At 39.6% G+C, this 23,828-nt stretch overlaps 2 protein-coding genes across 3 annotated transcripts; both read left to right on the top strand.

The window, feature by feature from the left end:
* The first annotated feature begins 11,948 nt into the window (after positions 1-11,948).
* On the top strand, positions 11,949-17,888 carry LOC107217792 (activating transcription factor of chaperone). The gene is made up of 3 exons (XM_015655456.2): positions 11,949-12,105; positions 12,644-13,003; positions 16,430-17,888. The coding sequence occupies exons 2-3, from the start codon at positions 12,739-12,741 to the stop codon at positions 17,284-17,286; spliced, it is 1,122 nt and encodes a 373-aa protein (XP_015510942.1). The 5' UTR covers positions 11,949-12,105; positions 12,644-12,738; the 3' UTR covers positions 17,287-17,888.
* A 1,320-nt stretch (positions 17,889-19,208) lies between these two features.
* LOC107217794 lies at positions 19,209-22,593 on the top strand. Of its 2 annotated transcripts, XR_001525560.2 has the most exons (5): positions 19,209-19,479; positions 20,094-20,322; positions 20,491-20,769; positions 21,291-21,847; positions 21,927-22,593. XR_001525560.2 is itself a non-coding variant. In XM_015655458.2 (4 exons), the coding sequence occupies exons 2-4, from the start codon at positions 20,111-20,113 to the stop codon at positions 21,553-21,555; spliced, it is 756 nt and encodes a 251-aa protein (XP_015510944.1). In that variant the 5' UTR covers positions 19,209-19,479; positions 20,094-20,110; the 3' UTR covers positions 21,556-22,593. The 2 variants fall into 2 exon arrangements, 1 of the variants encoding a protein (XP_015510944.1); XM_015655458.2 differs by having other exon boundaries at positions 21,291-22,593.
* The last annotated feature ends 1,235 nt before the right edge of the window (positions 22,594-23,828 follow it).

The following is a 23,828-nucleotide window of genomic DNA, read 5'->3' as shown; positions in this document are numbered from 1 at the left end:
GTAGAGGTCGTTAATAATATAATTTCGTTCATCTATAGTCTTGTTCGGTATGTATTTATTCTCTCTTCTCTCATCTCGCGCGGCGCGTCGCTTCGCGTCGTCCTCCTTCCTCGCAGAGCTTTTCTTCTTGCGTCTTTTAATTTATTTTCTCCTCTCTTCGCTGTTTCTTTCTTCCCTCTCCTCGGGTCCGAACTAGGGCGACATTTCGAGTATGTACGCGGGGCTATAAACGCAGGAGGAACCTGCCCCACGGATCACGGAGGGATGCGTATTATTTTTGACGCCGGTTAAACCGAGCCGTAGAGTCGAGAGGACATCGAAGCGGACGATAAACTCGGCTGCTGGTGCAGCCTACGCGTCCGCACCGGCTCTGCGTGTCGAAGAAATATATCGTATACAAACGCGTGCATATATACGTACATACGTATATACACGCACACGCGTCTCTATAGGTATATATACGTATGCATATCGCCTCGTGGAGTCTCCGCGTTGCATACGGCCGATGTGCAGCGGTGTTAAGACCTCGCGCGTGGCGGAGAAGTTGTACTCAGAGGGACTATTTTTATCTGTTGGAAGCAATGCAATATCTGGTTGCGTCCCGAGTCCCGGGTCCCGAGTCCCGCTTGTCCCGCTTGTCCCGAGACCGCGACTCTCGCAACGGGCAGCGTGTCCCTCGACGGCGAACGTGCGATGGTAGCTAGTGCACAGGCGTGGTTCCTTGCCCTCTCTTGCGTATTTATATCTAATGAGTAACGAGTGAATGCACTGCTCTGCGGCTTTGCCGGCTTGCTTCTCCTGGCTCTTCGAGACATTAAAACTGATTCCTCCCCCTCCCGCCGACGTCTCCTGCTCCACCCCCCGTCCCTCCTCCCGCCCCTCTCATCCTTTCTACGGCTTTTCTTCGGGCTCGATCTCTTTCGCTCTATTTATCTGTCCCTTTCTCTTTCCCTACTTCCCCGCAACGTAGCCACTCGTTTCCCCCAATTTTTTTTCTCCACTTTCATCTCTCTCTCTCTCTCTCTCTCTCTCTCTCTCTCTCTCTCTCTAACGCGCGCGCACGCAAGCAAACGCGTCTCTGCTCACCCGCCCCGCCCCTCCCGTTCGCCTCATCCTCACCCTTGTCCCTTAAAAAGTTATCCGGTTGCCGGCAGCTACGAAGTATAATAATTTAAAAATTCATCAACTGTCTAATCCCTCTCTCTCTCTCTCTCTCTCTCTCTCTCTCTCTCTCTCTCTCTCTCTTTCTACGAACACACACAAGCAGTATATACATATATATATATATATATATTATATAGGTATCGCGAAGTAGAAATTATCGTGAATTCTCTGCCTTCTCTCCCCTTGCCGTCGTGATTCCGGCGAAGATTAGAATCCTTTTTTTCATGCTGATCCAGAAATGGGTTGAGATACTGCTCGATCGTATCTATGATTTAAATTTTTCTAAAAAATTTTCAACGGTTAGCCTGTCGTTGACCGCCGTAGGAAACTTGCTATGATAGTCCGGTCATCTTTTATGATCGTCTCATTGTCCTCAAGATTTACTATTCGTATCTTTAATCGAGCGCCACTTTCCAACGTTCCACGCGCAAAGTAGTTCCTATAAACAATCAAACAAAAACGTATAAGCCACATTGTTTTTTATACGTCTTAATATATGTATATAGATTTAGGTATAGTGTAATACTTATACAGGATTGATTTCGAGTAACAGGCTTGCGAATAAAATTCATCCAGTAAATTCAAACGCAAAATTAAGAGAACAGCGTTGGTAATGGCACATGCTAAGAGAGCAATATATTCCTCGGTGTGATAACCTCAGTTGGCTCCCTAAACTCTCAGCATGTAGATTTTACACGTATACATGCATATATTGACGTATTAATATACTCGTATATTCACGCCGGCGCTGCGGAGAGGTCAGAGGTTATCTATGATAAAAAAGTAGCTACTACACTATTTATTGTTAAATAAGAATCTTCTTGTACAACACGGCGCAACCGAACGTATAACGTATCTTTTCGCTTTGTCTTCCGAAGTGAATTTATTTGAAATTTTTATGTACATGTTGCAATATTTATTTACCTGCTGGTCTGACGATAGGCAAATATGTATATACGTACAATATTCACACTGTACGATTGTGATGCTTCTGAAACAACCCAAGTGCTTTTGCACTGTTGGAGGTATTCCCATTTTCGCCTGTAACCAACGACCCCATCAACGACACTAATCTGCCGATCTAAGCTCGGACAAGTTTTAGACAAACGCAGTAAATGCTTCGAGACCGCGATAACGTATCTTTCAAGTAAATAAATGTATCGCTTATCCCTACCTACTTACTCTGATGTGAAAATAAAAAATTCGATAGAAAAGGTGTGGTTTGATTTGTAATAAATTTGTCCACATCAAAGACAATTTTTTTCTTGATTCGATGAGATTTTTTCTCGGTCCAACGATGTAATCATAGCTACAATAAGTTATTCTGAACTGAATAATTTAGGATTTTCGATGGAAGTCAGCCGAACGTCGTCCTAGGACAAGATAGCTTGAATGAATACGAAAAGAATTAAGTCGATTAGAAAGGAAAACTGCTTTAATCAGTCTGCAGATCTGCGTGTTAATAATTTTTTGATTTAAACAGAAAATTCAACGTAGTAAATGAAAAATGTGTAATCTATAAAAATGATAGAAAATTCATTGCTATTACTTGATTTATTAAAAAGGGGCAAATTGCGATTGGCGAAATCTTGGACCCAGATATGCGGCGATTATTGCGTATTGTCCAACGATCAGATGAAGGAAACTGGTTGACGGACGTGTTTATATACATTCTATTATGTGTTTAATGTATCGTTGTATATACGGTAACGAGGAGGTCTATACGCATAAGCATTATTGTTTGCAATGGGATTGGTGTTGAGGTAATTACACAACGCCCACCTGCCCCACGAGTGCGGGTTTGAGAGGTGTTAGAAATGTGTGTGTAAAGCCTTGTTCATTCAGGACCTTAAGCATGCGCGTTGTAAGTAGAAAACTGTTCACCTCGCAATCCGACGTCTGTTTCATACGGCTATTAAAAGCACTTTGCACGGCAAGGTCAACAAACTTATCCTCGATAAAAACAAATGGAAAACAAGAACGTTTGAAATTGTTGTAACGCTGGCAACTCCGGCCCCATACTCGTGAGCATAAGTCTGACTCGTTCGGGAATTTCTGCCTTGATACAATAAAGGATAGATGCAAGTAGTCGAGCACCCTGCCCACTGTATTCACATCTCCACGTACCCTAAACTTATACATATATACACTTATGAGCACAGTGCCTCCTATGTCGCGTTCAGTAGAGATAATCGAACTCGAATGACGACTGTATATAGGTATATGATCATCTTATGTTATAACTCATCACGTTTGTAACGATCAAGAATATAGGAATTAGCGAATCAAAATATAGTTTCGCCTTATTGGTATGCTGAAAACACGTCTTTCCTTTATGCTTTTAATTCGAATTCATTCTTGATTACGTGTTAAAATTTTTTATAACATATAACATGCTCGAGGCATCTTGCACAATCGTTATATTCGAAATGACATGTTACACTGATACTTGTTCACGTTGTTGGATAATCAAGTGATTTAAGGAGGCAAAACAGAAAAAAAAAGTTAAATTTTTCAAGCGCGGTGAGAGAGATAACAGCATAAATTGCATGCGATCGTGTAGCTTGACAAAAGAGTAGCTGCAGCTTACGCTTTATGTTACACATTTCTTTTTATACAATATGTATATGCATTCGTTATCTCAGTCGAGTGCAACGAAACCACATTATATGCCCACAATACGTGTACAAGGAGTGAAATCAGATGTGTAGTACTCGTATTTGCGTGTGCATAAGTAACGGTGAGAATTTTCAGCTCGAGCATAATAATGATTGATTCATAGAATTTAATATGATACGTTTATTGACGTACTAATTATGTATAAATGAAAGAGGACCAAGGATTCGCTAATTTTTGCTCTTCCGAAGATCAAGTTTTGTAAAATTTTAGTACAACTCTCGATCGACATCTTTTATTTTTCTTTCTTCTCTGCCATGTATTGTATAAATCCGTATATGAATCAACTGTACTTTTCAAAAAAATTTCCTACAATTAAGGTTTCAACTGTTTTCTTTTCACATTAAAATGAATATTCATCCAATAATCTTTGGACTGGCAAGTTGAAACTTGCAAAGCTTATATAAATGGAGCTTCGAAAAGCAGTCGGTTTGCGGCGGTTGCATACATTGTACGTCGAATGAAAAAAGTGGCTCTACACTGCGAAAGAGTTTACACGACCTCGTGCTGCACAGATGAGTCTGACCCCCTGATAAATTAACTTTGCACCATTTTGTACATTGAGACGTGTTCTATATTTGTGTTACTCGCTTAATACATATATAGGTATACCGTACACACTATCCGTGCCCGTATACCCATACCCTGCAACACCATACCGAAACTTTTACCCTATTAAACAAGTTTGTGGACTCGGAACTTCCTCTATGTACATATGTATGTGTATATATCTATATTAGACTGACTGCGCCCTATGCCTATACACCTGTTGCGTCTGCCTAGTTCAGATATAACCGACATTTCCGATGGTTACTCTGACCGTGTATATTGCAGGGTCTGCGGTGGGGGATAAGGGCGCTAATGAATTGCACGCAATTCTGTCGGTTTCTATTCGTTACCACTGCATACCAACTAACAAGGGAATAGGGATCGAATAATGGTTCGACTTCCACTCGGCGACTTCGTATTAATGGTGACGTAGATCAGGAGGAGCGGTCCGAACCACAATTTACGACGCTCTTCCGTGGAATCAGGGTTTTTATACCTCCAACGGCGGCGCAATCGGTCTGAATTTTTACCAAAATACATCAAATCTCACCGGTTGACGTGGCTTATCGTCCCTTGCACGCGCCCTCATCCCGGATCAACTGTCTGCGTATTAAATGCAAGAATTTATAGTACCGATTCAATCGCAGAGCGCGCAATAGTGTTCGTCTATTGGGTATATCGTATGGCTACATCCTTCGCACGGAAGGTTCTCGGTTAATTTGAAATTCTCGATATCGTGCGGCTAACAGTTAGCAGCGGATCCAACGTTCGCAGGGTGCGTTCCGAAATTAGCTGGCAGTGCTAAAAACTCCCTAGGATAGAGGCAGAACGAGTCACAAGCGCGGGAGCGCAAGAGAGATAAAAGATTGTTGACAGCACTGGCAGCTAATTTCGGAATGCACCCTTAGACGCGAGTTTAAATTTTGATATGACGTCACTTTCTGTCGCGGAGGGTGCGACTAAACGTGACGGTCAAACTGCATTTAACTCCATCCCGCAATGAAGCGGGTTTTACAATTAGCTGCAGTCGCGGGCGCCTGCTTGTATGCAACACAACGCGCGCTCTCAATTCATCAACTTTTTTCACCGAACATACCTCTGGATAGATACGATCTGAAATTAATGGTAGCCCGATCTCTTATTTCCCTTCCTCTCGATCCTTTCGAACGTTGCAGGCTATTGTGGGCCCGTATGTTCTGCCTGTAATCGATGTATATGAATATACCGCTCGTCTTGATCTCATCTTATTGCAATAGCACCGTCGAGGTGGGGATCAGTGATCACGTTACTTGTACATACACAGATTCGTTAATCTTTGAACATATATATGTATATGTAATACATACCTGTGCGTACAGACGCGCGTATGTGGGTATGCGTAAAATTATAAGTGCCGCTATGTCGCCGGATAACTGTACTTGTTCGTAAATCTGCTTGTTAGTTTATTTTCTCACTGCAATCGACCTTGCCCATCTTTAACGTATCCAGCAATATACTGGCCTAACTTATAGATACACGTATTATTACCCATACCGATGCAACGTACAACTTTATCCTCTCGGTGAGTAGGTTTTGTCCTGTAGATATAGTCTCGGCGAGAGTACCTATAGGTACTGTATATACCTACTCTATACAGACGCTTATACCGTTATGTATGTTACACTTATTATTACAATATCGTAAGGATGCCCTGCGATCATCTTTGCAGGTCATACGAGTGTCGCACTGAATTGATTTTTCAGCCCTTCGCGTGTACGAAGAAACTTGCTGAAAAACATTGGATCAGAAAAAAATCAGCGTTTTTAATTCCAACACACGTTTCATACGCCCACATCGTTGATTACAAATATCCAATTCGAACTAAATAAAGTTCGACGGGGACAATCCTGAGGCCTGCTACAGAACTGCCGAACTGGTCATATTTGTATTATACGTGTTATACTTCCCCATACGTGCACACATTTACTCATTTCAAAACAATCTCATTGGATTCTATAAAATTCTAAAACGAAAGTGGAAGCGTGTAATTTTGCGCCCTGATTCTCGGAGACCAGACAAACTAATGAAGATGTGCGCTATCCGATACTATAGTTCACACCCTTTGCGTAATGTTCGATTTCAAAATAGCATCTATATCTAAATACTTGGAATAACTCTTACGTATATTTATGTAGCTTGCGCCGATCTCGATGAAATATGATAACATGATATTTATTTAGCCTTACGCAGTCATGTTTCTGAATTCGAACGGTGTGTTTCAGAGTTTCGCTGAAACTGTTTAAGTATAGTTTTTCAATAAAATATTGAAAGTTTCCTGAAAAAGTACAAAAATAAAACGAAAACCTACTTTCGACGTGTCAAAATGTCAATAATATCGGCAGGATGCACTGAACCCACCCCATGAATTGTGCGGTGTTGCAACTGTGTTCCTGCAATCTTTTAATTCTGCAGTTTCTTTCGCACTTAAATCTGCAGCCGTAAGCAGAGCGTAAAATTTATACCTGTATAGCTGCATATAAACCGCATAAATATGATAATTTACGTAAATAACAAGCTTTTTGCAATTTGAAAAATCTCTACCGTACTGCGGGGCACAGCGTAGAGGCTTAATACGTTTCCTCGTTAGAGCGTGCAGGTGAAAAAGTATCGAGTCAGAAAAAAATCAAACAAAGAAAGTAAAAACGTAGTATAAAAAAGTTATATGAAAACGTGGAAAAGAAAAATTAATTATTCAAGAGCTTCGTAAAAATTTGCGAAATATTTTCGCAGATAAAGGTTCTCGTTCGGGGCTGGGAGGGTTTTTTGCGAAAGGTGCGGGATGGCGAGCGTCGGGCGTCGTATAGGTGGAGGTGGAGGTGGAGGTGGCGGCGGAGGGAGGCGGCGGAGGCGGAGGTGGGTGCTGGGTGCTGGGTGTTGGGTGCTGGGTGCATTACGACGTGGGCAGGGCATGGGCTAGCTCGCGGGGAAGCCGAGGTCTAGGGGATGGGATGGGATGGGATGGGACACGGGGGTATGATGCAAGGTGCACGCGGGGGATGGGTAGATGCCCCAGTAAAAATCGATCGCACCCCCACTCTTTTCCTACTTTTTCCCCTGTGGAGGTCTCTCGCAGAGCTACGCGAGGGTGAAGTAAGGGGCGCCCTCGCGTGTGTGGGTGTGGTGTGGGGGTGCGTGTCCTGGCTGCCGTCCGCGTGTGTGGAGACCGGAGACGGCGTCGGAGTGTGGTGAGTGGCAACGCCGCCTTCGGCGTCGCGGCGCTCCTGTCGCCCGCTGCAACGATGAAAAATTACCCAGTAGCTGCAGCGAGCGGTTTTTCCGAGCTCTACGTCGTCTAGTGCGGAGTTTGCCAGGCTGACAGACAGCTGCAGCGGAGCCCTGATATATCGACCAGGGGGCCGGGGGACCACCCAGCCAGCCACCCGACACACTATTTTCTACACACCACATCCAAGATGGTTAACTTTTCAACTCGTCCGCTCTCTCCGTCTCGCTCACTCTCTCGCAGAGCTCGCGGTAACGAGGCTATCGCGCACTGAACTTGATTACCCGTACGCGTATCCTCACCTACATCAATCCGCAGGACGCGTTCGCCCCGAATATCAACCGCAGCTCCGACTCCAGATTACGAACATGCGTTACATTCCCACTTCCCGATACACGTCTCAACATGGCTTCCGTGACTGACCATTCGGTGCACACTTATCACGCGCATTTCCCTTGCCCTTTGAGCCGGACCTTATTTTCAACAATCCAATTCATCAAGCAGGAGTAAAAAAGTAGAAATGTCGATTGACGGAAGGACCGGAATATCGATTTTCATAGACGCGAAAATCTGTTTCATTAAATCTTTAACTGTCGAAAGTCCAAGTATAGAAAATTGTAAATATAGAAAATCGAAATACGGAATGACAAAATATAGAAAGAACAAAACATAGAACTGTATACGATTCCATATTATTGAGAGGAATTCTGACGATTCTACCGATAGACGTTCCATGTTCTGACCTTTCTATTCTGTTACTTCTCCTTACTTCAGCTTTTAACATTTCTAAATTCAATAAACGAAGTTTTTACTTCTTTAAGAATTTGATATTGTGGCCCTGTGATTTTTTATTCTTTTTATATTTTCACCCCCACCCGATCCAACCACAGAATCTAAGTATAAGATTCGTCTTGATCGATTCACGTACTCGAATCTTGGGAGTGAGCAATTTTCTACATTCTCGAATCAAACGATTACATTGATCTACAACCAAAAAATTGCACATTTTTTTTTACGCTGTTTCTTAAAGATTTTCAATCACTGGAACCGGGAAAAATGCTCAAAACATTCCATCACTCAGGTTTTTTTAAATGCGTGTTTGTAGTTTCATTTATAGTGAAACTCCCGTTTGACTCGAAATCTGGTATCCTATTCTTGATGCTAAAAATCCTATGCAAAAGTGATTTCTTATTTCCATTTAATATGCATTAGAGTGAGAACCAAGAATAAATACAAACAGGGAAACAGAGAATCGAAAGCGGAAGCGTGTTCGGAGAAGAATCAAAGAGAAGAAGAAAAGGTTTCATAGGCAAAAAGAACGAATACGGAATGTTAAGTACATTTCACGAAGAAATTGTTTGTTTAATTTTATAAGAAACATTGTTTAATTTATTGCAATGATATGGTGGTTTTTTCATTATTGTTATGCTTTATTAATGCAAGCGTCTCTATTTTGCAAAAATACTGTACGTGATGGAGGGAAATGGAAGTCATTTTTGGATTCAGCACACTCGTACAAAACATACTATTTACCAACAACGTCACATGCAGATGAAAAAAAAAATTCTTTCGCAGATCTGTGTTATCAAGTTTAAAATTTCCTAGAGCATAATCTATTTTTACCCCTCTAATTTTGGATACAATTAATTTAGGAACTTAGCATCGTGAATACCCGTAAAGGAGAATTTTCAAATTATACACGTATATGCAACAGCTCCATCAACTTTGTAAATTTACAATCTTGAACCGCCCAAACTGTTTTTCTTGAATATGCAGACAATTTGTTTGCAGGCTTCAATTGAAGTATAAGTTTATGTCAAGCAATATACTAGCACTTCAACTCAATTGGTAGTACCTACTTAAATTTGCAGCTCGATTTGCAGACATTGGTCGGGGTCGCTTATATTTGGGAGCAAGTATCTTTCTAAAAAAAAATTATTTCCAACACTTTTTATTTATAAAGGAACTCTTGGATATGCAGGTTGATGAATAAAAAAAGCCGTAATATCTTCCAACGTTTCGGCGTTGATTACACCTAACATTTTTTTATGTCTACGCCAAAAATACGCGTTTTATTGAATACTTTGCTTTGAGCAAAAAGTTCAAAGTAATATGTTTATTGAAAATTGCTACTGGAATTTTAGAAATTCAATGAAAAAGATGAGAAATTACAAAATTCTTTAGCGATAATTAAACATACTCAAGTCCTAAACAGAATTTAAGAAGAGTCGTCGTACGGTAGGATTTCGCAAATGATCATTAGTTAGGACTTTTCCTCGACATCTGAGGTATTGCACGAAAAATGATTAAGTATTGCATACAGGAGAAAACGAATATTTTGTACTTTCAAAAAAAAACATGTTTTCATGTCCCAGCTAGCAAGTCAGAATTATAGATCTTTATAGTAGTACCTTAAAAATAAATTAGAATTCTAAACGAGGCGGCTAGATAATGACTGAATATCAAGCAGATTTTTAAAACAATTCACTCGGAGATTTTCATAGCTTCTCACAGGGAATCGAAGATTTCAAAGTAATCCAACAATTTAATGACGTAAAATCGAACCTTTCACGAGCGTGCTTAAAGGTATCCAAATTTGATAGATGTATCGAAGACTTTACGGTTTTTCACAGAAATATGAAACAATACCGCACGTTAAAAAAATCTTCATTGATTTAACAATTAAAATATCAACACCCGTAACCAGAGTGTCTTGCGTACTGATTGTTAATCTACTGACAATGCACACGAATTTGAAAGGGCGACCAATTTTCGCTGTACAAATGGGTCTGTCATCAATATGTATGGAAAAGAATTCACTTGACTCCTCCGCGCAAGCGAAAGTCACATTTCTCCCTAACTATAACTTCACTGCTATGCAGTAATTTACGATCCTGACGATTTAATTCGTACAGGCTTCCGTTAAAGCGAATGGTTTTTCTTGTATTCTTTGTAAATGAAACAAAGCGATGTAAGCTTTTTTTCAATATCGGCCATGACTTCAAGAGATCTAACTAGTTTGTTCCGGTATTTTTTAAAAATTGGTTCCTTAATTATACTAATTACTCAAAGCAATATAGCATTCGGGATATATGTCTTCTCCAAAGTTCCTCAGCGCTCGTTGATCCGCAAATCGTTACAATCAATCGAGACTGAATTAAGTTCGGTTCAAAATTGTCAAATAATTCGCACCTCTGCAAGAACCTGCCGAATATTCCGCCGAGGCGCGGTGCAGTTGGCACTTGCGTCGAAGCTGATGGGTTTCGCATTTCCCAGGGCAAACATGTAATAAAGTCTCATTGCCATTGTGGCTGTGAAATCGTCATCGATCATGACTATAGTAGGAACAAAGAAAGTCCACGCTAGTAGTAGATTGGAATGAAACTTGTAGCGTTGAAAACTGAACAGAATATCCGAAATCTCGCGGAAAATATCGAGGTGATCTTTAACAATCTATTACAGCTAGGATCTCACATCCTTGTGCATACCGTAATTCATACTATACGCACTGATTTTGTCAGCGGTCTTGCTCCTTGCGCACCTGTGGGGTTCATCCTTGATACGCGTACAGACCGCGTGGTAATGGATTCGAACTACCTTGAGTATAATTCAACGGTTGTACGTATACGTGAGGCATAAGCGGGTGTTCTGTTTGCAAAGGAGCGGCTGTGTGGTAATATTTACATTCCGCGCCGGTGTTGGAAGGTTACGAGCTACGGGATTCCAAACTGAATCCGCGTAGTTAATCTTCGTTCAATGTCAAATTTATACTCTGATCGACGAATTAGCGCGCTGCGTTGACAGTTGCGTGCACATTATCTCGTCCTTGTTTATCTTTTGATAGCATAAAAGCTGTGCGACATCAGTCGATTATAGCGAACAACGTCGATCAAGCGTCCAGGCATCATAGCCATAGAAGTTTGTTTTACCTCCAGTAAGCACACGAGCTAGTCGACTTCATTTTTTATTCATCCACGCATGTAACGATCTATTTATAGTTGTGAAGTAAAGTGAATGGTCGAAACTGCGAGACAATCATCATAAATCCGATAAAAAACAACTTGTGATCGTGTACTCGTTCGTTTCATTCTATCCGTGGCTCCCCAAATATTTCCGTGAATGTCCAAGTTGAAAATAAGCGTTTGAATTTACCCACAGCTTGGCGCGCAGCGTCCGGTAGCATGAATTTTGTGAATATAGTCCCTTGTTCCGACATCTGTCGACCGAATAGCGAACTCAATTCCATGGTAACCATCCGTCCGAATAGGAGTCGACTCTGATACCATGAAATTCATTGACTCAACGTTCGTAGAAATCAGTCATTCTCCATCCATGAAACCAGAAAAGAAGACATCGTTATTATTGGCTCTATTAAAAAAGGGGTGAAGATGAGTTTCTAGTCGGTAATCGACTTTGCACACGCAAGTGTGCCATCACATCATAATAACCATGGGGTAAGTTGCTATATGTTTCATTCTGTTTATTTGATCTGCTTTATAACATCAGCGATACAGATGCTCACATCAAACGGTACTTGAGAAAGAACCGCCATGCCCTCCATTTGGTGAACGTTACCTCAGATTGCGAAATCGCACGCTTTCCATGCTACAAATTCAAGTATTACCCAATTTTGAAATCCTGGTTGATAAACTCTTGGAGCTAATTAAGCATTTTAGTTTGGAGAACACTTCAGTTTAGTAATAAAACGAATCATCGATTCGTTTATTCCATCTCATCTGTTATTGCATTGAATATATCCAATTCGGTTTGACACCTGTGATGAAAATTATTTGGATTAGATTGAGTGTTCTCTTGATGTGAGTAAAAGTATCACCGTGGCCAAATGGCTCAAATTGGTTTTCGCCAAATCTGCATGATGAGGGCGTGGTGAACAGATGAATGAAATCATTTTGCGAGTGACTGCCAATCTAGATTTGAACGAACGTTTAGAGAAACTTACAAGCTGAATTGACACACATTTATTATTTACAGGGCCGACATGGCGTTCAACAAAAGCGACGTCGCTAAGACGACTCAAATTCCTTATAATAATCCAAGCATATCTTTTGATCGGATAAATACCAACAATGTCTACCGATCAATATCAGAAAATCTGGGTATTGAAGGCGGAGCCCTCATCACCGGCTTCACCCAATTCCCGTGCTTCGCCCATTGAAACTTCTACCTCTGACATTTTCAATGATTGGCTGAGCTTTGATAGCATTGAAAATCTCAGCAACAATGGGGAAGAGGTCATGTACGAGGAAGAGGCGGAAAAGGCGGACGAGAAAACATCACGAGCGCAAGTGGCTACTAAACTCTTAGAACAACTGGAAGAATTTATCAAAGAAGGTAATTGTTGGAAGATAACGAAAGATATCTTTGATTATTTTTACAACTGTATAAAAACTTTCACTGCCTTTTTTTTCATTTTGCCTACGTTGCATTTCATCAATCAAATGACGCTATGCTTATTCAAACCAGACACTTTAATTTGATAGTAAATAAATTTCAACCATGTTGAGTATAAGTAAACAATCCGACAACCAATATCCATCACTAGGTATCCAATCAATACACATAATATGTTTAAGTGCAGCACAAATATTTGAAATCTGCGCAGACAGTATTGCGCCATTCCCTTCATACAGCATGGCAAGAAGTAAGGAGAAATGATATTTCTAATTCATATTGTATTTCTTCTAATGATTAAATGGGAATCTCTTGCCGTAGCATTTATTACTATGGCTTTAATTCAATCAGCGTTTTTTGTCAAAACTGTCTCTAATTTTACTTTACAGCTCTGAATCATTTATATGACATGAGGTTAATTTTTTTTTTTTCGCACATCACCTATATGATTTCAATTTGACTGAAAAATAAAAATATGGGAAAAAACAAAATTGGGAAAAGTGGAGAGTGGAACAAACTGGTTAGCCTTTATATAGCCAGCTTGGTAGAAGTGAGGGCAAGAGGCTGAAGGAAGGGGAGATGGAGGCAATAAAGAAACGGGAGGGGGGAAAGTTCACAGATAAGTATGCGAGTCTCCTGTGTAGAGGCCACATGATACACGTCCCACTCCTCTTTGCCTCAGTGACTTTGTGTAAGCCTGGTGTGGTGTGTCTATTGGTTTCTCCAGCAGCATAACTTACACCCGATATTCAATATTGTGAACGCAGTTCTTCAACATACGGCACTTTTTGCACAGTTATTCATTTACCCCACACAACTTTTACCACCATATTTCGATCCAAAAACATAGTGTTTGTCCATGTTCAGAGACATAGTGCTTGTCCTGATAATGTGCTAGTAAAACAACGTGTAAGACTTTACCCAAAGTACGAGATACATGTTTAACAGGAATTTGTGCTAAAGTTATGTTTGACTCTGTTTGAATATCTACTAGAAGGCGAGTGTTGAACGTTGTTTGACCCTACATTGATCTGGATTTGGTGATACTGGCAGTTTTAAAAGGAAAATCAGACATAGGCTCTGCCTCTCGATGTTGGCGCATGCTAATGTTATACAATAGCATGCAGTTCACGTACCATTACACGTGGAACAGGGAAATCATCGTCAACTCTCAGAAATTAGTCAAAAGACGCTGAATTGTTGCTGCTGGCACACAGATTCTATTACGACCATCAAATAGTGTAATTGCCTCCTTCCATCCCTCACGACACAAGACAATCTCAATAAAGAATTTAAGTCTCAACCCTGTTGCCATATTACCTGCTTGTCATCTTTCTGAATCTCCAGGAACAACGAACCCTTTCAAATTATGGCTACTTTGTACTTCCGTGGTATGTTTCGTATTATATTTGTACTAAATGTTTAAGACAAACAGTGATTATATACACATTCATTGCATATAAACGTCTCATTTTTACCATTGTACAGTTATATTTACCATCAGATAGACTACTAAGGAATTCTTGGTAGTCTCGATTATTCTGTTGAACCTGCGATAGACTAAATGTTTTGCGTAAACGCGAGATTTTATTATGTTCCGATTAACAATTTTGTAAGCTGTAATATAAGTGATTTGAACGAGCTGTCCTTCACATTTACCTACTTGACTTCCTTGACCCATTCATTATTCTCACACATCACAACACATTGTCACATTATCTATCGTAATAGTAAAGATATAATTATTTTATTTGTGCATCAGCAAAATCTTTTTGAATTCCTATATATACCAATGTCCACTTTTTATACTAATAACTTTATAGATCAATTTCCATATGGTCTCGAAATACCTTTTTTATTATATCGTTCTAAGTACTGTTTTGGCTGTAAATACTTCCTTATCTGACCTCTCATGCCCCCGTTATTAAAGTTGAGATTATTTCCCTGGTTAATCAGTATGAAAAGCAATATGAAGCAAAGTTTCATTTGAAAGTAGGTCAGGGACTTGGCGGTTGTCGTAGACATTTTTTTTGTATTCCCTCTAACTCGGAATCTATGGTCACTGTTTACGAGCTCTTAGCAAAATCAACAAAATGTTGGTTGTTCGGAAATCTGATGAGTTTAGGTTAAATATTATCTGACTTTGTAACAAATAAATTAATCTCTATCTCTATGAATGGAGTTCGTCCAGTCAAATACCAATTCATAATAGAAAGTACATCCTACTTGAAATATATATCTAACGTGTTATTTATTGAACAACAAACCTTACCCAGTAGCTGTTGTCAAATTCTAATATCTTGTACTTCACATTTTCTGAATATGACTATCATTGCTATTCTCTTGGCACTGATGCACTTGCTCTACTCTTCATATATTTGCAATACAATGATCAAATAAACAAACTGCTATGAAAAACACTTTGTATATCTTCTTCCCGTTGTCCATACAACCTACAACCAAATTGATGGCAGCTACTTGTATTTGTTTTAATAATATTACTGTCTGCAGAAAATATCCTCACATATTTACAATGTGAATGGAATATTTTCTACGACTAAAATAGTAGCAACTCTATTCACCTATCAGTTTAATACATAGGTATATTTAATTCTAACTGGTTATGCTGTTTAGAATTCTTAAGTTTTTATAAAAATATGAACAAGTTTCTAGCTACTTGTTATTCAGTGTCCCTGGAATGCCATATATATGTATATTTCTTTACTGTAAACGTTAACACATTCAAAGATAAAGAGATAGATTGATGGACAGATGGGTGGCCCATAGTATTAGGTGTGCATCAAAACATGCACATACACAGCACACATTCAAACTTACGTGAAAGTAGTGAAATTATGTTAATAGGAATGAATTAAATACAAGAATAAGATACTGCTATAAATTGAACAAAATGGTCAACACCTTGAAAATTCATGTAGAATTGCCAAAAAAAAAAAACTTATCACATTTCTCTTATGGTTGAATCATCTCTGACAGAAAAAAGAGGCTTGTCACTAAACTGGAAATAATTGATATGGAGATGATCAATTTTTTTCTAAAGGATGTAGTATTTTATTTATTATTTGGACCTTATATTATATCAATGGGATTCTGTGGATAATTCTTTTTAGAGGTACAGTGATCTCTATCATGTTATTCTTTCATTTGCAACACTTCAGTTTTATTCGTCAGACGGTCATTTGAAATCCCTGTTGTTGTACTTGAGGCTTTGCGATATTTATTACCGTCCATTTTTCTTTTCATATACAATGACACCATCGCCCATTGCCGTGCGAATATCTACAGCATGAAAATATATATTTACATCCATTTGTATTTATGGGATATTATATTTTCTCACCACAGAACCCTCTGCTGACTGGCTTGAAGAGAAAACTGACCTACCAATATTCGAAGAACTATCACCTTTGGACTATGGGATCAGCCAGCCCATCCTACCATCAGGTACAATAAAGTTGCAAACGCAGTTGCAGCAACAAGAAACAACTCGGACCCTACTACAGGAATTTGAAAGTGTACTGGGTGATGTAGAGGCCTGTTACCAAGCTCCTGTCACGGCATTGACTCCACCACAGTCACCTCCTGCTAAATTCTACAACACAACAAATTCCAAAATACTGATATCTCTATCACCAACTTTTCAAACTCAGGGCGTTTCTGTGGTCAAACCCGAGGATCAATTTCAAGAAATTCCATCCTTACCCAGTGTCGCCCCATTGTCGCAATGGGGTGCTGAGAACATCTCTCTTGAACCACTGGGGGACGTCGCAAGCGAATTGGCAGCAGTCGACGAAATAGTTCGCTCATGTGCCAAGAATATATCATCATCAAGTCTATCCACTAGCTCTGATACGAGTTGTGTATCTTTTGAGGAGGATTCCAATGATGATCCATTGTGGACACCCGAAGCTACACCTTCTACCACGTCAACACCTGTTGTGTCGAAGAATCGTTATCGCAAACCTTACTCCCGTCCACCGTCAGATGATAGAAAGGTCCGCAAAAAAGAGCAGAATAAGAACGCAGCAACTCGTTACAGGCAGAAGAAAAAGCAAGAAATAAAAGAGATCGTGGGGGAGGTACAGGAGCTGACTAATTACAATGAGAAACTGCAGGGCCAAGTTGGTGATCTTCAGCGGGAGATTCGTTGCCTCAAGGGGCTGATGAGGGACCTATTCAAAGCCAAGGGACTTATGAAATAATTTCTTCGATCACTCTTGTATACGATCGTTGCTTTTACACACACACACACACACATGTATATATACATATATGTATATATATATATATATATATATATTATACTAGTAGTTGGTACTTAACAACCTTATTCCTTATTTTACGCGGTACCTAGTTTCGGCATCGCGTATTTGTAACTAACACTCATTCAAATACTCGTACGTTATCACAAATGTATAATTATGCATGTTATATACCTAAAGAGAGCGAACGGCCACTTGCTGCTTCCTCATCGGTCGACTTGACCATAAGTGGGTTGCCTTGGATTATATTAGATATCCTAAACTTTATGTACGTCATCAGATTGTTCAATATCCGAAAAAAAAAATCGTAAAAAGGTAGATTGTAGGAGGAGAGCAGCCCTATGAAGCTCACCTGAGTGGAACTCTGCTGTCTCCCGATACGATCGTCTTTTTTATTTATTTATTAATTTTTTTAACAAACAAATTTTAGCATGAATCTCAACTTGATGCATGTCCGTTGTTCAAGTAGAGATTGTCAAAATATTATTTTCATATATTATAGACATGTCTGTATACCGGAAGAATAAATAATTTTACCGATACTTGAAACTTGTCCATGACTTTCACTTCAACCGACGCGGTTACGTAACATTGTCAGAATTCGAGTTAGTGGACTTCGACGATCTTTTACGCATGAACATGATCACGTTTCGGGAATACCACTGAAAATCGCGACTATGGTGACCAGTCAGTTATGACTTGTTGAACAAATGAACGCAATGTTGACTAACAAGGAAAAGTATTCCGTTCGTATGTTTTTCTATCAGCTCTAGAGATCTAGAGAAAAGATCGTTAGCCTTATCCCTCTTTATTGACTAAATTTTTTTTCTCTGTCTATCCTTTTTCCGATCCGCTGAGTTGGCACGGTAAACGCCCTAAGACGTTAGCATGTGACTAATGTAAGTATTTTGTAATCACGGCAGAGTGACAAAGGTCACAGAACAAGAAACAAAGACTTGTGTAGCTTAGAATGGACTTCATTCTTGCAAACTGATCCCGAAGTATCATTGATACGGTGTCGTGAGTTTTCTCTTGCGTGTACATAATGCACACGTTGAGTGATTTGGGTACCAAGTGATCGAAATGAAATAAAATCTTGTAAGTTGCGCATTAATCTCGCATGATATTTATCCAAAATTGAGCAAATAAAGCCTGTACTTGATTAAAAGTAGTGCACTATAATAGTAGGTAAATTCGACGGTAATGGTTAGATGATTAAATCTTTCTCGCCAATATATATGCTTATTACTACGCCTCTTTATCGCAGACGGTTTAATGAGCTTCTGCGGTAGAATGCATTTTTGACCTCTTTACCAGCTCTGCGTCGATTTAGTTGAAAAGAAAGCGTATAGCTAGCGGCGTTGGCGGCGCGGAGCGTTGCGTGCAAAAATCTGAAAACGTCTTCTTCCTCCACCAGACGTTTACCCGGGAGTTCCTCTCTGCTACTCTACACCAAGTTTAATAAACAACTGGGCGTGACTTATACGTTGTGCAAATGTAAATTATTATGCTCAGCACTTGCACAATATAGAAAGAGAAACCTGTATTCAGCGGTTGCCGTATTCAACATATTAGTTTACTCCACAGCAACTTGTAATAGTACGTATACGTGCGATCTGGTTGTTTGATTGTTTTCCTCATTCATATGTTATAACGATACACCAATTATATCGAATGTATCCGCTGCATCAACGACTGTATATCGTCATCGATATTTCGAGCACTTGTGTCGTTGCGCGAACGCGATCGGATGTGTGCACGTATGATGCGTGTGTGCGCGCTGTTGGATCGGCAAAAACGTATTATATTCCTCGGTCTCCCTCCTGCTCGAGCCACCTCCGCGGAGGGGGCTTACCTCCTCGTCGTTCAGCGAGAGGCACGGTAAACAGGACTTGACCGAGTCCTCTGAGTTTCCACTCCGCAGTCTACGGTCTACACCTTTCGCCTTTACTACAGGTAGATTATACAGACGAGTCGTAACAGAACTGCGAAGAACACGTCATCGTGGATCTACTACCATTTCATGAATTTGGTGGAATTTCAAATTTGTCGACTGATATACCGGAGGAGAATCTGAGCGCGCATGGTATAGTGTGGCTACGTACTCCATCGAATAATATCAGTCGTGACAAGGTGCGTTTTTTGACCGTCGTAATAAAATACACTATCAGAAGTTGTGGGTGACGGTTGCAAACGATTTCACGAATACCCGAATATTTTTTGCAATTTGTATTTTTAATTCAATCAGCTGGTAGAACCACACGCATCTCAGCATTAAGGTTTTTCGAAAGATCTTCGAATAGGTTTCTGCCCATCAAAACTAAAATCATCTTAACAACGTCTGTTATTAGTCATTCAATTTGCATTCGTGAAGAAAATGAAATCGCCAGTAGTAGTTATTTGGACCCAAGGCCATCATCACTTTCCTTTAAATTCACCATGAATTATCACCTGTAGCACTTACATGGGTACTGAGTCTCACCAATTTTGCATACTTATACCGTACTTTGTGTACACAATGTAGCATTTCGACCCACCTAGCGCCTACATATTTCTAGGCCATCGAGACAGTCGTAAAAGGCTCGAATCGCATCATCGTGTGTATATATACAGCAAAAATCGCGTAGGTGTGTCCGAACACATTCTCCTTACGTTTGTAAGATCGCAAGTCGTATAACTGTGTTGAAAAGATACACCGATCGTCGTTGAAGATTATTTGACGGGTATACAACGTAATTCTGTTACAGAAGTAAGATTGTCCACGATGTCATCCGAAAGAATTGTAGGCGATAATCACGACCGGAGATCACGGAGTGCGCAAAATGATCGGAGCTCCGTTGCTTCGGGACCTTTGCCGTATTCCCTGAACCGATTGAACAAAAACACTCCACGAAGTGCCTCCCATGGTAGTCTGTATGACAACAATTCAGATATTTACGTAACAAGTGCCGCCTACAAAGCACCCTCCGAGATAAGGTGATGTTTTAACAAATGCATTCAATTAACATTTAATTTACGATATGCTCATATAATGCTAGTCAAGCAAAGGTTCCGTAAGCTTCGCTTCTCCTGTTGATCTGATGAAGTAATTGTTCTGCCAAACTTGGTTGGTGCCATGGAAAAATGAAAGCGTAACATCCACAGTCAAGGGTCGCGGTACAGTTTAGCGCCCAGTGCAAAGGTTGGTCACGAGGTACCTAGTAGCTACGGATATCCTCCATCTGGGAGATCCGGAATATCCACAACCAAAACACGCACCTCGCGAAAAGGAGGCTTAGTCATGGAAACCATGTCCGCACCAAATCCTTTCTGCCCCAATACCAAAGGCATCTGTTGCCTGATGTTGCTTTTAAACCTTGGTCTGATTCTCGTTACTCTGGGTTTCGTAATTGTGCTTCAATTCTTCGAGCCGTTATTCGTATGGTAAGTATCGATCTTTTAACCGTACGAATGTCACCAAATCTTGTGAAGTTATTATGTTGACTTCAGTATCGTATTTACGTCAATTCAAGGCAAAACGACAAAAACGAATGTTTAAATAGCAGAATATAGTTGTCTTGTTTAATAAGCTGGCGTTTTAACGCAATTTGAATTGACGGGATACATTAATTTTACTTCAATTTTCGTGTGTAAACACCTTTGTAGACATGCGTTAATTCTTAGATGTCATCGTTGCGATAACGAATCATGAATTTCTTTATATGTGCGTACAGAAACACAATGTGAAAAATTTCTTTGACAGCTGATATAGTAAATATTTGTTGTCGTAGACCCCTGGACCTACACGGCAGGTTCAATATATTAGTCAATGTGAGGTATAAAGTCACCTCGAACGGACTGGGTCCACTTCATCAAATATTCACGGTGTACAATTCCTTAGAATGTTATATGTATTTGGTCATTTTTACTGTGTATACCATGTAACGAATGTATTTTATATACAGGATTCTCGGGATAGTTTTCTTAGTCTTTGGATTTCTCACACTCCTTGGTAGCCTACTCTACTGTGTTCATGTCTTTCGAGATGCAAGGCATCCAAAGGATATTAACCAAGAGGACTTGTACTGGTCGTGGCACTGGCAAAGGCGGATTAATTCGCCTCCAGAGATACACTATAGGGCAGACGATAAATATCAGGATGACGAATACAGTGATAGATTAAGCAAATATTCCGGAAAAATGTCTGACAAGCACAGTCAACGGTATTGAAGAAAAGAATCACATACATATACTGAAGATCGACGCATCGTCAGAAAAAACGTTAAAACATAAAGGAAAAGGCTAAAAGTAAATGAGAAAAAAACGATGATGATAGAAAGAGCAATCAGCTGGATTGTGTAAAGACGTTAAAAATGTAAATAACAAATTTACTGACAAAAGCAAATTGTGTTCATGACTAAATATTGGTCATTATCTAACCGTAAAAGGCATGTGTTACAATAAATCGTATAACAGCTGAGTCACAACATACGCCGATGTAATAATCAAAATCGAAAGGAAGGTAACTCGTCTTATAGAGCAACATGAAAACTTTAAGTCTCATTATTTGCAGTATTAAAATTTTTTTCTGCTCATTCCAGATTGCATCCAACCCTGGAAATATTTTCAGCGATACGAGACTTTTAACTCATTATGTAAAGTCGCTTATATCCAATCAGGACAACCGCGGCAAGTTTATGTTATTTGAGAAATACACATAACTGTATTAGATATAATAATATATATTTTGTTCTAACATTTTTTTAACACGTTTATTTAAAACACCGTTTTACTTGGCAAAGCCAGGATTGTTATGGATAATTGTTCTTCTCGTCAGCTGTACGTGTAAGTGAACGTAATTGACCGAGTAGCAAGTAAGATATTGCAATTACTTGAACAAAAACTGATTTGATTGAGCTCCTCACAAAAACGATGAGAGTGACGAAAATTTCGTTTGGGAACAATTTAATACAAACGCCAAGCCGATGGGAGGATGAATCCATTACATAATATTATATTCTTTTTCGCGTGATACAATTACTTATGGGCAGCTGTGCACGTACGTACATGTGTAGATACATAGGTTGTAATATATAATAATATGATCAGTTCACGAATAATCTCGACTCAAGTTATATAGGTACAATAAGCAGATTATTTATAATTTCGTTATCTAGTTTGTTGTTTGATCTTTTTTACTCTTTCACTACGCTGTGTGTACTTATGAACCTCTGATCGTGAACAATATAAATGACTGTATCAACTGTGCATACGCATATTGTTTCCACTTTCCTTTTCATTTGGTATTTTTAAGCTCGCAGAAATACGTGCATAATATGAACTGAAATAAACAGAGCGTTTGTCAAAACTGTGCAAAGAAACAAACTGCTGCGTTATTTCCATTCCATGTTCTACATTCTGATTTACAAAGAGCAGACGACTTATGGAAGAGTCACGTTGAAGATTCGTCATAATAGTTGCAGCATAGCAATCGTGTGTCTCTGTCGTAATACCGGATTGGTCATTAGCTCTGTCCCACTACTGCTATAGATTTTCAAATATACGGTCAACAACGGAATACAGATTTTGTATCCAAGTCCAATTGTGAGCTCATGCTAACGAGCGGTTATCGCAAGTTGCCTATACTAAGGCACCAATACTGTTCGTACCAAGGTTCATACTTGTCTCGTAGTAAACTACACGACACGCTGCCTTATATTCTGGCAAGTTACTTTGCTACAGCGTTAGGCAGTCAATATACGACATGTATACTATGTCACAATCAGTGAATACTGGGCTGACATTCTCCGTACACAATATTCTCGTACTCATTGATGTTTTAAAACCCGGGGCTCGAAGTTACATCTGAATATTTGGTTCGGTACACATGGAGCACGCGTCACTAAATGTTGTGACGTCAGGTAATGCGTAAACACTAAACCGAAAACATTGATCCGTACCGATTGCAAAATGCTAACATGTGACTTTCAGATGTCAACGATTTCCTTGCTTTTCCCGAGTGAAAATTCACATAAAATTGCAGTTTTCTCTCGAACTAATCTCAATTGGATATGGTAAGTCGAAGTCAGGATGCTGTAACCGCTTCGTTACAGAAGCGACGTAACAATCAATGTTTTTCGTACGAAATTTACATTTTGAAATTTCTGTAAGCCTCTTGTAAATTCAATGATCGTATAGCGTTTGTGATGAACGCAATAGACTTACTACGAACATATGCTGTATAAGAAATAACGGAACACACTGTATACTAAAGATGGAGTTATTATGTCGACTTCCCTCAAATTTCAATGTTCCACACAAAAAAAAGTCAAATTACAAAGTATACATTTTTTTATACCCTTTCGACCACAGCAGTACTTGATATAATGATCAGGTACGCAGCGAAAATCGATAAAATATACTTGATGGCCGTTGACGAAAATCTCTCATTGTTATCAACTAGCGTAGGGCAGAACCGTGTAGCGCTTTTTGATGCCCGTTCA

Source organism: Neodiprion lecontei, chromosome 2 (genome assembly GCF_021901455.1).
Source record: "Neodiprion lecontei isolate iyNeoLeco1 chromosome 2, iyNeoLeco1.1, whole genome shotgun sequence".
Lineage (NCBI taxonomy): Eukaryota > Metazoa > Arthropoda > Insecta > Hymenoptera > Diprionidae > Neodiprion > Neodiprion lecontei.
This window is presented reverse-complemented; position numbering and strand designations above follow the sequence as displayed.